The sequence below is a fragment of the Balaenoptera borealis genome, assembly GCF_965194805.1.
Source record: "Balaenoptera borealis genome assembly, chromosome: 1".
Lineage (NCBI taxonomy): Eukaryota > Metazoa > Chordata > Mammalia > Artiodactyla > Balaenopteridae > Balaenoptera > Balaenoptera borealis.
In genome coordinates, this window is record NC_138860.1 from 163,982,583 (window position 1) to 163,999,648 (window position 17,066).

Here is a 17,066-nt window from a genome sequence, read left to right on the forward strand (position 1 = left end):
GCCATCGCCCCTTCCTGCTCCGCCCCGCGCCCCGCCCCCGCCCCGCCCCATCCCTCCCCACCTCGCCCCGGCCTCAGGCCCCGCCCCCGCAGCCCGAGAGCGCCAGGCCTGGCCAGGAATCCGGGCAGGGGCGCGGGCAGCTGTCCTTTCCGTGAACCTCTAGCCTCCCGCGGCGAGGAGATCTGCAGGGCAGGAGTGCATGGCCCGCAGGCATAAGGTAAGCCCAGGCTGAACCAGGTACGCGCACCGAGTTAGGCACAGGCAGACCTAGTGTACGGCGATACAGGCACAGGTACAGCCGCGTACTTTCAGACCTAACTAAGTACGCCGAAGGTACAGTACGGGACACAGGCGTTGGTCCACACACACGGCTGGAGGCAGAGCCATAGTTATCAAGACAGGTACACCCAGGCAGGCACTATTCGCATTGAGACAGGAACACTCAACAGGTACACCGTGACTGGAGCAGGTACACAGAGCTGGGGCCCCATCCAGGGCCAGGTACAATTTTTTCTGAAATAAGGACCTTGCCAGGATAGAAGGGCAAGTACAACCTGCCTTGTCCCCGCTGGAAAGACTTGCAGCCAGGACCAGGAGCTCCCATTCCAGGGCACCAGGTGCCACCTTTGTCGCTTTTGAAACCACCAATGATCCCACCTAGCCAAGTCCCTGCTTTGTTGTCTGGTCATCTTTAAAGACCCCCAAATACCTCTTCTTCTGTGTCTCCCAGGCACAGGACCCCCAGGGGCTGGCCTCCAGGAGAGGGGGAAAACGAGGCTCCTTCCGTTGTGCCAGCACACGTGCTCACCACTACTCCTGCCCAGTGCTGTGTGTACTGTAGACGTAATCTTCAGAACAGCCCCTTTTATAGTTGGGAAAAATTCAGTGAAAAGTGCAGTATATTTAGACATTCATTCATTGTAGTAACTACCTTTACGGTAGTAAAAATATTAAGTAATGAGTCCAGGTTAATAATCATAATGATGATAAGTCAACCACAGCGATAATGCCTTGCATTTATGGAGTACTTGCTGGGCGGCAGGCACTGTGCCAGCGCCTTGCAGACACTTCCGTGCCTTTGCATCTCCTGTCTCAGCCCCGGGAGTGCCCTCCCCTTCTTCCCTCCCTACTGCTGCCTGGCCAATTCTATTCCTCTTTTTGATGATGTCACCTCCTCTGTGAGGCCTGCCCAGACTCCTTTGGTGCTGAGTTGCTTCCTCCTCGGTGCTCCCACAGCACCCTGCCTATGACCCTACGTGCCGGATTGTGATTGCCAGCCTGGACCGCCTCCTGGGCCAGGACCCGGCTGGGACTCCGCCCGTACTCCCAGGCCCTGTGCTGGCCAGCACTGTGCCAGAGGGAGCCAGCAGGACTGGGCGATGAGTCACACAGCTCCGTGTCCTCCCAGAGTGAGCCGCGGTCTCGCTCTCTTCCGGCTCATGAAGGCGGCTCTTTCCTGAGAAGCTGACTGTCTTCTGCAGAACCCAGGACTGCTCTGGGGAAACCCTGCTCCACTTCTAGCTGGATTTTGCAAACTTTGGCCCGAATCCCCAGGAGCCCTCTGGATCTAATGTGCTCAGCCCACCCGCTCCCCACCCCCCACCCGCTTCCCCCCCCCCCCCATCCCTTGAACGCCCGTCTCAGTGGCTGGGCTTGCCAACTTCCTTCCTGGAGCCTTCCTGCTCTCCTGCCACCTGCTTGCACCTGGCTAGCCTGAGTGGGGTCTGCAGAGCTCCAGGACTGGTCGCCCCCTGGGCGGGGGGACGAGGAGAGGCTGGAGAGAGAAAGGTCCCAGGAATTACCTAGGACTTTGGTAGCTCCACCGGGCAGCTCAGACTGGGAAGGACACAGGAGCTAGATCACCACTGTAGGAAGTGTGGGCAGGCTGTCCCCAAGCCTTAGCAGTGTGGCCGCAGAGGTTCAGTTCCACAAGCCCTCCTGGAAATGGAGAAAGGGCCAGATCCCTCCCATGTTTTGAGGCTCCTAATATATTTTAAAAAGACTTGTCGGACTTCCCTGGAGGTCTAGAGGTTAAGACTCTGCGCTTCCACTGCAGGGGGTGTGGATTCGATCCCTGGTCAGGGAACTAAGGTCCCACATGTCACACAGCATGGCCAAAAAAAAAAAAAAAAAAAAAAGGACTTGTCACACTAGGAGCTATAAATATTGAAGTATGTTTTAAAATTCAGTTGAACAAATGAACTCTTTCATCGTGTATTCAAATGCAGTGCAGTACATTTGGGCTACTGACAAGATAATTGGAGGGTTTGTTTTAAAAATATATTACTTCCTCGGAGAAACGGCTGATTCTGGGGCTGGGACAGGGATAAAAGTGAGCTTGGAGTGTCTTGTGGTGCCAGAGTTAGGAAGTGCCCCAAACTCAAAAGGGTAGGAGTGTGTCAAACGGACTCGGGAGCCAAAAGCTCCCAATGGCCAAAGCTGCAACAATTAGAGCAATAAAATAGATAATGGAGTATTAGATAGTAACCCAAAGTATAAAATCCATATCCCTGAGTTGGTACTGGTAGAAATAAATTGTTGAATAAATAACTAGCTGGGTGGGGCCAGGGTAGAGACAAATCTTACAAATAACACATGTAGGTTCTCCCTTCTCCAGGCTAATTATCCTCTCCTCTTCCTTTGAATGTGCCCTGGGCTTAGTGACTTGCTTCTAAATCACAGAGTAGGGAAAGGGAACAATAGGAAGTGTATGGTGGAGACACCTGGCAGACACCACCTTGACCGAGTGATCATGGTTACCACCACCCCATGATAAGTCAAGTGGCTATCATGTGCCCCCAACAGTATGTGATGAGGAGGGCAATTCATCCCTGTGGTATTCTTCCCCAAACCCGTAACCCCAGAGAAAAACCTCAGACAAACTCTCATTGAAGGCCATTCTACAAAATACTTGATCAGGACTCCTCAAAACTGAAAGGGTCACGAAAAGCACGGAAAGACAGAAGCAGACCAGAGGACATGAAGAGACACGCCGGGTGGATGCAGTGTAGTTCCTGGTTGGATCCTGGAACAGAGAGAGCATTAATGGAAAAGCTGGTAAAATCCAAATAAGGTCTGGATTTTAGTTAATAGAGATGTACCAATTTTTTTCTTTTTTTTTTTGCTTTGACAAAGGTACCACAGTGGTATGAGATGATCACATTAGGGGAAACTGAAACTATGCGGGGGTATGCGGGAACTTTCTCTACTATCTTTACAACTCTTTTGTAAATTGAAAATTAATTCCAAAATTAAAAAGTTTATTTAAAAAATATGTATATAATTTCATGGGCCTTGTAGGTAAGAAGGTCAGATGGCTTTGTTCATTTCTATTGGTATATATCTATATATCCTATATATCTATATATCTATATCTATAGATATATCTATATCTCTATATATCCTTTTGGTCTATGAGGTCCTGGCCAGATGGCGCGCCCTCTTCCCCCAGTTCAGCCACCCCTGCTCCCTGTTCTTTGCTGAACCTTGAATGCTCACATTCTGGACTGTTAGAGCTGGAAAGCCCCATAGAGACTGATTATCCCAGAACCTTCATTTTATAGATGGAGAGACAGAGCAGGAAAGGGACTTGCCTCTGGCCACGTGGCAAGTTAATTTCGGCAAAGTTGAGAATGGGACTAGCCAGGCTTTCTCCATCCCAGGCATCCCTGGCCCCATTTGCCAGAGACAGGGAGATCAGACCCACACAGGTGCTCAGAAATACTGGTGACTTAACTTGAGGACCTGATAAGGGCAATGCCTTACTCAAAGGAGAAGTAGAATCTCAGGTGTCTGTTGGAGAGAGCAGTGGCAGGGGACCCCTTTGGCCTCGCTGTGTGCTTGCTTAGCCAGTGAATCCTACCTGGTTTTGAAGATTTAGGAAGAGGCGGGGTCTGAAGGCAGGCAAAAGGGTGAGTTGGCTTGTCTCCCTATCCCCACTCCCACTCCTCCCCAGCCCCAAAGCCACTGCGCTGAAGGGGCCTGAGAGAATCCTGCAAGGCCCTGATGGTATGCAGAACCTTGGGTCCCCAGTCCTGGGGTTGAACACTCCCCAGTCTGTACTGGGGGGGCACAACTTTGGTGAGATCCTTGAAGCTACCAGAGATAGCTTCCCTCGGGCCAGGAGAGTCCAGGCTGGGCTGAAGTGGTCCTGCTGCTGACCTTACTGGGGTGGACATTCATGCCCTCTGGCCCGAGATGGGGAGGGGCCTGCCCCTGTCCCGCTGCTGCCCGCCTCACTGTGTTTCCACACTGAACTGTAATGGTCTGGGGCACCACTGTCTCCCCACCTCACTGTGACTCCTTGAAGGCGGGTCCCTGGGACACGACCTGGCACAGATGTTGGTAAATCTGTGGTGAGTCAGTGAACGAGGCAGCCGGGGTTCCAGTTATGTTTTGCTGTGGACATCTCTGTTGCTTCCTCTTTGCCAAATCCAGCTCACAGATGTCCTCTTGTATCTGAAAAGGGCAGGCATAGGCCTGGGAACTGGGGAGTCTGAGGTTCACCTGGGCCTCCAGCTGAGCCATGTCTGAAAGGCTGGGTGGGAGTAGAGAACTAGAAGCTTCATGGGTGAACTTGCATCTGGGCCAAGTCTAACCACAGCTGGGCTGACGTCGACTCACGTGGTCAGTGTGGCCATCCACAGATGGGGTTGTCATTGAGACTAGTTCACAAGATCCTGGAGGTCACTAATGTGCAGCTCACATGCTGGTCAGAAGTTCTGAAGGGCTGTTTGAGATATCGCTGGTTGATAAACACACCACAGGAAACTTGCTGGTGTCTCTTCAGCACCCTTCGTCCGATTCCCCCTTCCTATTAGTGCTGGGAATTTCCCAGCCATGTGATCTGGTCAGAAATGACCCCATTCCAGTAGTGGGGCCTAACTGGCTTAAGCAAATCAATACATCTTATCCTTCAGGTTTGGTAATTGGTCAGGAAAGGGTACATGGCCCAAATCAGGCTAACCAGGTTAATGAGTCTCAATTCTGTGTCTTTTCTTTATGTTAACCGGGCAGCAAGCTCTCTGTTTCTTGCCAATCACAAGTGAGAAAAGCAAGTAGTCCCAAGAGTTTCTGGAAGCCACCTTGTGACACTTCAGAGGAGGCAGAGCCAAGAGACTAGAAGAACACTGGTCCTCTGTAACAGCTGCTGGATCGAGCCTTGCCTGAAGCTATTCCTAGTTGTAGACTCTTTGCCTATGTAAGCCCATAAATTCTGTCACTCACAACCAAAAATATCCTTTATAATGATAACAATAATTACTTAATATTTCTTAAGTATACAATAATTACCTAAATACAGCTTAGGGGATAAAATCTTACAAAATGTGAGGTCTGTGGCGATGGTTTGGAAATAATAAAATAGACTCTTAGTGGTGAAAAGGTCAGCAAACTGCTGATCTAATTCAAGCTTTGCCACTTGGCACATGGTAAAACGAAGGCCCAGGGAGGTCTTGAGATTTGCTTGAGGTTTTATAGCTGCTCAGAGCCTCCTGACAAATTCTTGATGTTTAATGATAATAATTGGAATGCTTGAATTTCTATGCATTCCCTGTGAAATCATTGCTTTGTGTTTTTCTCTTTTCTTTTGTGTGTTTTTCCAAGAGACAGAGAAAGAATGGCAATAATCCTCTTCATTTTGCAAACAGGGAGGCAGAAGCCCAGAAAGGCTTACAGATTTGCCAAGATCACACAGAAAGGCAGTGGTAGAGCTGGTCCTGGAGGCCAAATGTCCTGAATGTCATTTCAGGTTCAGCCGCCTCCACCTCTCCTCTTGCGCTAGCCACCTCTGCCTCCTTTAGGGTAGGAGTAAAATGAAGGGTATGGTGGGGTCCCTTCATCTGGCCTTGCTTCTCAGCTGCTAAGTGATTAAAGAGGACTTTGAGTTGTACAGGCCAAGGAGATGATTGTAGGCCCTGGAAGATGGTCCTCCCGCCACCAACCTTAGGAAAACCAAGGCTGTAAGGCTCAGAGAAAACTCAGGATATTTCTGTTGCCAGCGCCTCCACAAGGGAGGTCAACCTGGAGAGATGGGAGGCTGTATGCATGAGATTCTGGCCTCCCAATCTATGTGACCCCACCTTTGACATCTACCCTCTCCTCCCCAAAAGCCTTCCACGACCCCCAACATTTTCAGTAGGCACAGGATTGATATGCCGGGTTGCACAGGCAGTGCACGGCACAATTTGGATTATGATCTCAATGGCGCCCCCTGGAGTTGTACAGTTCGCAGCTTGCACAAACATACAGGATGAGCCCAGGTTGTATTTCTCAACATGTTTGAACACTCCAATTGTTTTTACAGAGATCAATGACCTCACAAACCCTTTTTCGAATAAAGAAGATAATTTTTTTGCAAGGTAAGAAGATATTTTGAGAAAATTTATTTTATTTTAGATCAGTCTGATTCCAAAGGTTGTATTAGAAAGTGTATATTTCATAAGATTTGTTATTTTAAAGGCTACTTTTGACCCTTTCCTATTTAATAAATAATGCCAACTGTTTAATAGAATTTAAATTAATTTTATGAGGAAAATTAAGATTTATAGACAAATGAATTGAAAATATCTTGTTAGGCTTGATTTGGAGACTGAATGTATGCTGAAATTGTCATTATAGATTGAAATTTAACTACATGCTATGAATTAAAAAACAGATTTGCTTTCAATACATGGGAGTTTAGAATTTTGGCATCTTGTGCTTCATTTTTGTGATTTATTTGGTTATTTTCAAAACACATTTTGTGCTTTGTTTCTAAACGAAGAGATAAGAGAGAAGATATCTCCTCAAATAACCCATTTCAGGTATGAATATTACTGTTATTAGCTGTTATTTCCAAAAGATGAAAAGTAAAATGGCTATATTTTCTCTTTTTCCTGTTGGTTTTTGAAGTACTAGAGGCATCTTGATGTTATACACAGATTTTTTTTTTTTGAACAGGTGTTACATAAACAATGTAAAAGGTTCAAAAGGTACAGGTGTGTTTTGAGTAGAACCAAAATCTCCTTTCCATGGTCCTTAAAGTGTTTCTGTTCTCCAGGAACAACTGAAGTTAGCAATTTCTTGTGTATCTTTCCAGATAGAATCTATGCAGCCACAAGCAAATATTTGCTCATGTACATTCTGCTTTGTTTCTCTTTATTTTTATACAAACGAGGCCCTCTCTACAACCAGCTGCACCTTGCTTTTCTCACTTCCTAATAGACCTTTGAGATAATTCCATAATTTATTTAGGCACTTTGTGACTGATAAGACATTTAGGTTGTTTCTGACCTTTAGCTATTACAAACAACACTGCAAGTAGACCCGCATCTGCTCACCACTTTGCAACTGCACAAATACATAGTAGGATGAATTCATCTTGCTGGGTCAAAGAGTGTCTTAGTTTGCTAGGGCTGCTGTAACAAAGTACTACAAACTGAATGGTTGAGCAACAGAAATTTATTATTTCACAGTTCTGGAGGCTGGAAGTCTGAGATCAGGTGGGGCCAGGTTGGCTCCTTCTGAGAACTGTCAGGGAGACTCTGTTCCAGGTCTCTTCCATGGCTCCTGGTGGTTTGCTGGCACTTTTTGGTGTCCCTTGGCTTGTAGCTGCATTACCTCATCTCAGCCTTGATGTTCACATGGTATTCTCCTTGTGTGTGTGTGTCTATGTCCACATTTCTCCTTTTTATAAGGATAACAGTCATGTTGGATGAGGACCCCTCTCCACTCCAGTATGACCTCATCTTAACTAATTCTATCCGTAATGTCCTGATTTCCAAATAGGGTCACATTCTGAGGTACTGAGGGTTAGGACTTTAACATGTGAATTTGGTGGGGGGACACAATTCAACCCATAAGAGAGGGCATGTGAGCGCTGACCTTTAGAAGAATACTGCTAAATTGCTCTTCATAGAAATCGTACCATTACCTTCCCACCAGCAATGATGAAAACGGCCCATGTCACCATATCCTTGCCCCACCGTGGTCACCAGACGTTTTGATCTTTGCCAACCTGGTGGATGCAAAATGGTATCTCATTGTATTTCACTTACTGTAAGTGAGGATGAAGTTTCTTTTTTCTTACATTTGAGACCAATTTGCATTTTGGGGGCTGACTAGTTGTTTACGTCCTTTGCCTATTTTTCTATTGAATTATTGGTCTTTTATCCTTACTGAATCACAGGAGCTCTTTAAAGATAAGGGAAATTAGCTCTTTGCGATAGATTTCAAATATTTTCCTTTCCTATCCAGCTGTCATTTGACTTTGTATGTGTTTCTTTTTTCTTTTTTTTTTTTAAATTTCTTTATTTCTTTATTTTTATTTTTGGCTGTGTTGGGTCTTCATTTCCGTGCGAGGGCTTTTCTCTAGTTGTGGCAAGCGGGGGCCACTCCTCATCGCGGTGCGCGGGCCTCTCACTGTCGCGGCCTCTCTTGTTGCGGAGCACAGGCTCCAGACGCGCAGGCTCAGTAGTTGTGGCTCACGGGCGCAGTTGCTCCGCGACATGTGGGATCTTCCCAGACCAGGGCTCGAACCCATGTCCCCTGCATTGGCAGGCAGATTCTCAACCACTGCGCCACCAGGGAAGCCCTCTTTTTTCTTAACTCAGGAAAAATTTTCAATTTTATGTAGAGAAACAGATCATTTTCTTGTATGGTTTGGGGTTTTTCTGTGATACGTAAGAAGGCCTCCATTCTTAAGATTATGACACAAATACGCCCATTTTTTTCTGACACATATATGGTTTCTTTTTTTTATGTATAGTTAAAAAAAAAATCTGTTGGAGGGAGTTCCCTGGTGGCCTAGTGGTTAGGATTCCAGCTTTCACTGCCATGGCCTGGGTTCAGTCCCTCAGTCGGGGAAGTGAGATCCTGTAAGCTGCGTGGCACAGCCAAAAAAATAAATAAAATAAAATAGGTTGGAATTAATTTTGGCACGGGTGTAAGGTAGGGACCCAATTTAGTTATCCTGGTGGATTCTTGGCGGTCCCAACAGTATTTATCAAATAACGTGTGAAAATTATGATCAGATGTAAGCAGTGTGTAGATAGGAGGAATTTACAGAAATATTTTCGTTAACTTTTTTTCCCAATTAACTTGTATTTCAGCATCAAATTTTGTTTTTTTAGGATTTTTGTCTTTAACCAGTGATCTATGATGGGTATAGACTATAAATTTGTTATTATAATAAAAATAATTTAAAATTGTTTCATAGGCAAAGCTACGCCAGGGGCTGGCAGTGTTCAGCTAAGTGATAAAAGGACTGAGTAACTGCGAATCACCGTTTGCCAAGCACTCAATCTCTCAGTCAAGCAATGCCCTTTAAACAATTAATACAATGTTTGTTTGTTTTTTTGGCTGCACTGCACCGCATGTGGGATCTTAGTTCCTGGACCAGGGATCCAACCTGTGCCCCCTGCAGTGGAAGTTCAGAATCCTAACCACTGGACTGCCAGAGAAGTCCCAATACAAAGTATTTCTTAACTGATTAAAATACAGAAATTGAAACATAACCCAGTACTGCATTTAAAGACATGAATCCCCTGGGAAAACTCCTCAAGCCCTTGTTGGTTCATTTGAGGGGGTTAAGAGTTTGAATCCCAACTTCACCACCTCCTGGCCCTGCCACCTTGGGTAACTTGCTTGACATCTCTGTGCCGCATTTTTCTTCATCTATAAAATGGGGAAAGCAATAAGAGAAGGTTCTGTAGGGCCTGAAGTTTCTGCAGTTTGTGGGGAGGATCTTAAAAATTACAAATGTAAAGTGAAATGATAGACTAAACTCCCTGAAGTAAAATGGAATGGGCATGGATGTAAAATGAAAAGATTTTTCATGAAAAAGGTTTTGGCTGAAGGTTCAATATAATCCCATGTTAAGATGGCTGCCCCCAAACTAATGTGATCTCAGGCTGCATCTTTGGCGGTATAGATTGAGGATGAGGGAGGTGATAGCTGGAAGGTTGGGTTCAATTCTGGTTGCCATACCTTTGAGGGGACAGGGAGAGACCAGAGGCCAATTTGTGGAGGGCAAAGGATAGTGAGGAATTGGGGATCCTGACTTCAGAGAAGAGAGACTCGGGGGGCAGAGAAGGGAGCACCAATAACCCTGCCTGCTCCAAGGGCAGAACGCGGAGATGACAAGGCACTGAGAACCAACTCTGACAGAACTGTCCCACAATGAAAAGGATTGTGTTCAGAGGTAGTGAGCATCCTGTCACTGGTGGTATGCAAGAAGGATTAGGAAAGGATTCCTGCTTCGAGCTCTCAGTTTCAGCAAAAATACTAGACCTTACTGATAAAACATCCTTGTTGGCTATATATACACATATTGTAGTCAACAAATATGTAGTCTATATTTCCCCTATTTTAAGATGTACTTTAAGAAATGAATATTACTGAAACTGGGATTGTCTTACAATCAGTGTGTACACTTAGTGAACAACGCATCCTTCTTTCTGAAAAGTTGTTATTCAAGCATTTTTGAATCAGCAAAATGAAGTGTACAATTTGGGAAGTTGTTCTGACAATCTGTATTTCATCTTACATTTGCCCTATTAGAATGTATGTCTTGAACTAAAAGAAATCTATCTAAATAAATGATGTATATTAAAAAAAAAATACAGCCTTCTCTTCAGTGAAGCCATACTCAATCTATTGAATCTTGCAGCTGGTGACATTCCACCTTGTCACTGCCATCCTGGCATCAGAAATGGAACAGAGATAGGCTATTAAACCGGTTTTAACAAATTCAGGGCAGAAGGTTCTTGGCTGGGGGAAAAAAATTCCACTTATCAAGAGATGTTATTCCTTCAAAGGATGAGAACCTGTTTCTTCATGAAGAGAGTTTGGAGGGAGCTTTTTGTTCTGCGAGGCCAACATCTGGATTTGACTATGTCCATCCTCAAAAGGAGATTTCTCATAATGGACCGGACTCCAAACACTCAGAGCACAAGGACCGGTGCGTTTTCAAAAGGAGACACTTCCTGAGACGCGTGAGGGCCCTCGTGTCTCCGCAGCGCCAGCTCTGGAGGTCGGGGGAGGGCCCCGCGCCCTTGACGTCTAACTTTCACGCTGAAAGACTTTCCGTCACCTTCCGCCTCCCCGCCGTACTCCGGGAATTTGGGACCTGAATTCATTTAAAAACACTGGTGGTTTCAGGGAGGCTCTTTTTTATTATAAGGCTGCCAAGGAGATCTTACCATGAAAAACCATTTGAGAGACGAGAAAGAAGGAAGCCAGGCCAAGGCCGGCGCGGGCTGTGCGGTGGGTTTGGGAAGGATGCTACGCGGGGCCCGGCCACCTGCGGACCGCGCAGGCGGGTACGTGCCCGCTGAGGCGGGTTCGAATTTCGGCCCTGCGGGTCCTTTCCGACGCGACCTTGGGGGAAGTTGTGTAACCTCTGCGCCCCGCGACGCGCTTTCCTGGAGCCCGGAACTGGAACGAAGCCTCTGGAAGCCCTGACATCAGAGGTGACGCGAGTCTTCGCAGGCGATGACTAGGCAAAACCCGCTGCCACTCCCTTTCCCGAGTCCCGGCCGCGCGGCGCGGGCGTGTCACCTCCGACCAGGTGTTTCTGGCTCCTTCAGCAGCTTCTCTACGGCCCCGCACCCCAGCGCCCCCGGGGCCCGCCAGACCCTCCCTGCCTCCTCGGCGACACCGCCGGGCCTCTGATAACACAGCCCGTGGGCTGGGCTGTGGCGCCCCCTCGTGGTGACCGCAGGGAGGCGGGGCACGAGAACCTTATTGCCACATCTCAACCAAAGGAAGTCCTTTCTGGGGTCCAGCCTCGACCTCTCCTGGGGCCGTTTGAAGCATGAAAGTCAGGTCATATGGAGTCCAACCGTTCCTTTTCGAGGCTGGGCCGGACCACCTTGAAGCCCAAATGGAAGGGACCACCTGGAGTGGGACCCTGCCAGCATTTCTCTGCCGAAAGGGCCCTTTGAGGAGTCAGGCTAAGGACTGTTGTGCTCGGGGTGCATGAGTGGGGATCTCACCTAGGTGTGGGAAGGACAGAGGGGCCCCCAAAGGAAGGATCGTAGCTTAGGGCTTTTGAGAAAAAAATAAGGACTGGGAGCGGAGCCTGTGCCTGAGGGAGGGTTTTGGTGCATCCCTCAACTCACTGACCTGGTCAGCTTCCCCCCACCTCCTGGGACAGATTTTATCAGTGTTTCAGCAGTATTGGGGAAGGGCCTCAGCGAGCCATTTTTCTTAATAAAGAAAGCAAGAGGGACTCAAGTTAAGCACCAGGCAGAATGTCTCAATGATGAGAGATGTTGAACCTCAGAAAAGAAAGCAGAGGGGGGACCTTCCCATCAAGGCGAGCCCCCAGGTTAAGTGAGCTGTGGACAAAAGTGAGGCGGCCCCGGAAGCTCCCTGTCTATCCCGAAGGGCCTGTGCCTAGGGTGTAGTCCTTGGGGTCCCAGGATGGAAAGGCCTCTTGTGAGGTTCTTGGTGGCTCTGGCCCTTGGGCATGGGTTGAACCTGGGCAGGTGAGGATGGGCAGGGGGAGAAATCGAGGTCCAGAGTCATTGCTGCCCCCATCCCGGCCCACTTGGCAAAGTCATCTTCCTTCACCGCTCAGCTTGCCTCTTCTCTGGACAGTTCCTGATGCCCCTGAGAGGTCCTGCTGCCCCCCTGTCCCCCAGGTGCTCCCATCACTCCTGTCCTATGATGGTGGGCTCCAAGCCATCCTGCCCTCTGGGCTGTCGTGCTCCGTCCTGGCTCTCTCCTCCAGCACCCAGCATGCTGTCCAGCACATCACCAGTGCTCAGTGAGTATTTGATAACTTCAGTTGATTTGGGAAGGGCTCCAGGTCCTCCTTGGCTTTAGAATAGATTTGGGCAGGGGGAGAAGGAGGCTTGAGTGGTGGTGATCTGGGTTGTCCCTCCTCTTTCTGAACTGCCCTGTTTCAGACTCTGAGTCCCCAGGGAGGGTTACTGCCCCCTCCATTTAGACCCCCTCCTCACACTGCCTTAGGATCCCAGCCTATCCCCCTCCTCATCCAGCTTGGCCTCTGATTTCCCACGCTGGGCCCATCTGCCCCACATGGCTGCCCTACTCACCCTGATCAGGCTCTGACCCCCACCCCGGGCTGCCCCCTCACCCCGTTTGTGTTCAGACACTCCAGGCCAGGCTGTCCCTTTAGGATAGACACTCTCCCCACCCCGCTGGGGCTCTGACACCCTGTGCCAGGCTGCCTCCCACAACGTGGACCCCTCCTCACCCGGCTGTGACACCCCCCTCCTGTCCGCCGTGGTTCTCCCACCCCCATGCAGATGTCTCCCTTGCTCTGCTGCCCCTGATGGTTTTCGGACTGAACGGTTCAGGAAAGAAGAAAGAGAAGAGGAGGAGCAGAAAAAGTATTTTAACGGTGGAAATTTTTGTGCAAGCAAAACCTTGGAAAGAGTATGTAAAATAGAGCTACTCTGGTTCAAGAGAGCAAGAAGGGGGGGAGGGGGGAGGAGGGGAAAGGGGAGGGGGCAAGAGTGAGCCTGGAGCCCCACCCACTGGGTCCTACTCTCTCAGAACTGTCATTAAATCCTGCCAGGGGTGGGGAGTGGGAGTAGGGAGGTGTTCCTTGGTGTACCATTTGGGAACTACGGGAAAAGAATTCTGCCTAGAATAAAAAGGGTGCCACTTTGCAGCCACTAAGATGTCCTCTCTGAGCTTTTCTGAGAAGGTAGCTCCCACAGACAGAGGGATGGAGCTTGCTGGTAGCCGTTGCTGCTGCCTGGAAAATGGGTCTCTGAGGGGGCCAGAGGGCCCTGGGCAGGTATTGGGGGCCTGTGGGTAGTGGGTCAGACTCTGCAGGACACAGGCTGTGAGTTACAGGACTTCTGCGTGCCAAGGCACCGGCCAGATCACCCCTTCCCCATTTGTGCCCCTTTGTGACCCTCTCTGTCCCCATCTCTGGTCACCTCCAGGAAGAGAACCTGGAAATTCTGCTTTGGTGGCTGAAGTAGATGTCACTGACTTTCCAATGGTCAAAAGTGAGCAACACTTCACAGTTTACAAAATACTTTCACATCCATTCACTGGTTGATTTGATCTTTGCAACTGTTGGTAAGGGTAGTGCTGTGGCTAATCCCTCCACCCCCAGCTTCCCTGGAGAGAAGAGGAAGTTGAGCATCAGGAGTTGCGTAAGTTGCCCTCAGCGGCAGAGAGGAGGCCCGGAATCCCAGCCTCCATTCCCAGCACCTTCCGGGCACCCTTGGCCTTTCCCCAGCCTCTCCCCACCCTGACTCTTCATCACGCTGACTGAGGTAATGAGCTTCTTTAGCCTGAGCCAAGTGTGAGGTTAGGGCTCCGGGTTAGGACTCTGTAGTCAGGCAGAAAACAGGTCACGGGTCAGGACCTTTTCCCCAGAACCCCGGGGGGCAAGCTCTGAGCCCCCCCTCACTGGTGTGGGGGATTTGGAGTAGGATGACCATATAATTAGTCATCCAGATTAGAACACTTTAGAGAATGAAAGGGAGCGCTATTAATAATGACTCCATGGCTACAGCCGTGAACAGGGAGGTGAGGTCACTATTATGGTACCACCTGCCCAGCTGCGCCTTCTCCACCTCCACAGCCTCGGACCCCCAGACCTGATGCAGAACATCGGCCATTTACTGGGCATTTAGCAGTGCTGGACACTCCATAGAGCTTGCTTTAGTAGATTTCCATGACAACGTGTGGCTGATCCACTTATTGTTCCCATTTTATTAATGCAGAGACTGAGGCCCAGGAGACTCTTGCCCAAGAACACACAGCTGGTAAGTGGTGGAGCTGGACTTTGAACCCAGGGAGCCTGGCTTCCCTTGATAGGATTATAATAACATTTTAATGAATTGGTTTTGCCCACAAGAATTGCCATAGGGGCTTCCCTGGTGGCACAGTGGTTAAGAATCTGCCTGCCAATATAGGGGACACCGGTTTGAGCCCTGGTCCGAGAAGATCCCACATGCCGCGGAGCAACTAAGCCTGTGCGCCACAACTACTGAGCCTGCGCTCTAGAGCCCGCAAGCCACAACTACTGAGCCCGTGTACCACAACTACTGAAGCCTGCACACCTAGAGCCTGTGCTCTGCAACAAGAGAAGCCACTGCAATGAGAAGCCCGTGCACCGCAACGAAGAGCAGGCCCCACTTGCCGCATCTTGAGAAAGCCTGCACGCAGCAGTGAAGACCAACACAGCCAAAAATAAATAAATCGGAAAAAAAAAAAAAGAATTGTCATGGAATGGGGTTTCCCAATCTTTCATCAGACCTCTCCACCCGCCCCCGCCGCCCCCCACCCCAGTCTCTCTTAGCTGTCTTTAGCTCAGGGACATCATTAAAAGGACCTTTGAGTGGTGAGGGGATGTGTAGATGAGGAAGGGAGCAGGGAGTGGAAGAGTAGCGGCAGGATGAGAGTAGTAAAAGCTACCATTAATTAAACACTTACTGCATACCAGCCTCTGTTTTAAGTGTTTTCAGTGTATTAACCTGTTTAATCCTCACAACACCCGCTATGAACCCCAAGTAACATTATGATTCCCATTTTACAGATGAGAAAACTGAGGCCACTTGCCCTCCATTATGCAGCTGGTAAGTGGTAGAGCCAGGACCACCCAGTTGGCTTAACCATCATGCAGTTTGTCCTTGAGGAAGAGGATGCTGCTGGCCCAGTGGTGGAGTCCCTCTAGCCTGCTTCCTCTAGGACACAGAACCTGGAAATTCTGCTTTGGTGGCTGAAGCAGATGTCACTGACTTCCTAATGGTACTCATCAGACAGTGAGCAGCACTTTGCAACTTTCAAGGAGGAGGGAGTCCACAGTCTGGCCTTTTGGGGGCGCCAGCCAAGGCTGTCCGACTCCGTCTTTGGCTCCGCCATCTCCCTGCAGGGGCGCAGGCGGGCAGAAGTGGAGCCTGATCCCCGCCGCCCTCCGCGGCAGCTCATTTTTCATTCATTTTCCTTAAATGCTTCTTGCTCTGTTTTTAAATCTAATTTTTCAGCTTCTTTTTTTATCTTCACTCAAGTTGCTTTAATGAAATGAAAACGTGTCTGTTTCCCTCTGCTGGAGCTGCCTGGGGAATTTTAACATAAAACAAACAAGTTGGCTTTTAAAATTAAAATTTTATGGGTGGCATTTCCTCATTTAATGGGAGGCACAAAAGGCTGGAGCAAAACCAGTTAACACGGGGTTGGAACTCGGTGTTCAGCAAAATTAAGCAGCAGGAGCACAGTGTGCTGGGAGCCATTAGGTCCGGGGGGCTGAGTGAGATGCGCAGACAGGCGGCGTGGAGGGCGGCGGCCGCCCAGCACCACTGTGCACCCCGGACGGCCCCGCACACGTTTACATACAGCCCTCACCACCCCATCCCCTGCCCCCAGGACCCCATGCCCAGGTGCCTGTGTGCACACCTGCTCTGTACATTCAGATGGCAGGCGATTGTGTGGATGAGCAAACAGGGGTAGGGAATGGCTGCTTTGGATTCCTGGGGTGCTGGACACCGAATCTGGAGAGGCATCCGTGAAAGAAGCTAAGGTCTCTGCAGAAGCCAGGATTCACTTGGGAATTAACGCCCCCGGGACAGTATGAGTCCCATCCTGTTTTGATCACGGCGGTGCCCCGGCCCCAGACAGAACCAGGAGTGTGGTAGGCGCTCCACAAACACACGATGACCGAATGAATGACTTCATTCGGGGAAACTCAGCAGTGAATCACTCAGAGTCCTTATCGCCTATCATAGGACCCTTGTTTTTTTTTTGTAGAAATGGTGAAAATGCTTCAGGATCCAAGGGGGGGCGGGTAGTCATGGTGGGCTCACCATCGGAGAAGGGCTTTGTGAAACCAGCAAAGGCAGAGTGCAAAGGCAGCCAGGCCAGGGGTCTGGCAGGAGCAAAGGTCTGGAGGTGAGAGGTGGACGTGGCTGAATCTGGCCAGAAAGTACGGTGTGTGCAAGCCGAGGACTCTGGAGAGGTCAGAGGCAGCCAGGTTGTGAAGTGTGGGACGAGGAGCTTCGTTGGACTTTATCTCATGGGCAGTGGAGATCCACTGCAAGTTCCAAAGCAGATTGATATGCTCAGAGGTGATTTCTGGGAGACTGATTCTGGAGGCT

The 17,066-nt window shown here is 49.2% G+C and overlaps 1 protein-coding gene across 12 annotated transcripts; it reads left to right on the forward strand.

Moving 5' to 3' along the window:
- The first annotated feature begins 71 nt into the window (after positions 1–71).
- Positions 72–16,704, forward strand: LOC309627501 (uncharacterized protein). Of its 12 annotated transcripts, none has more exons than XR_014243767.1 (7): positions 73–217; positions 1,237–3,057; positions 5,017–5,200; positions 6,305–6,359; positions 10,797–12,751; positions 14,697–14,738; positions 15,512–16,704. XR_014243767.1 is itself a non-coding variant. In XM_082389518.1 (5 exons), exons 1-4 carry the CDS (start codon positions 200–202, stop codon positions 13,936–13,938), a joined length of 351 nt encoding a protein of 116 aa, XP_082245644.1. In that variant the 5' UTR covers positions 74–199; the 3' UTR covers positions 13,939–13,970; positions 14,697–15,503. The 12 variants fall into 12 exon arrangements, 5 of the variants coding, with proteins under 5 accessions (XP_082245644.1, XP_082245646.1, XP_082245647.1 ...); XR_014243769.1 differs by lacking the exon at positions 15,512–16,704 and adding an exon at positions 14,889–15,503; XR_014243768.1 differs by lacking the exon at positions 15,512–16,704 and having other exon boundaries at positions 14,697–15,503.
- Positions 16,705–17,066: the final 362 nt, after the last annotated feature.

Excerpts from the sequence above, each read along its gene's own strand:
- LOC309627501 (XM_082389517.1), top strand. Across the intron at positions 12,752-13,256 it reads CAGCACATCACCAGTGCTCA|ATGTCTCCCTTGCTCTGCTG; the intron begins GTGAGTATTTGA and ends ACCCCCATGCAG. Across the intron at positions 13,387-13,904 it reads CAAGCAAAACCTTGGAAAGA|GAAGAGAACCTGGAAATTCT; the intron begins GTATGTAAAATA and ends GGTCACCTCCAG.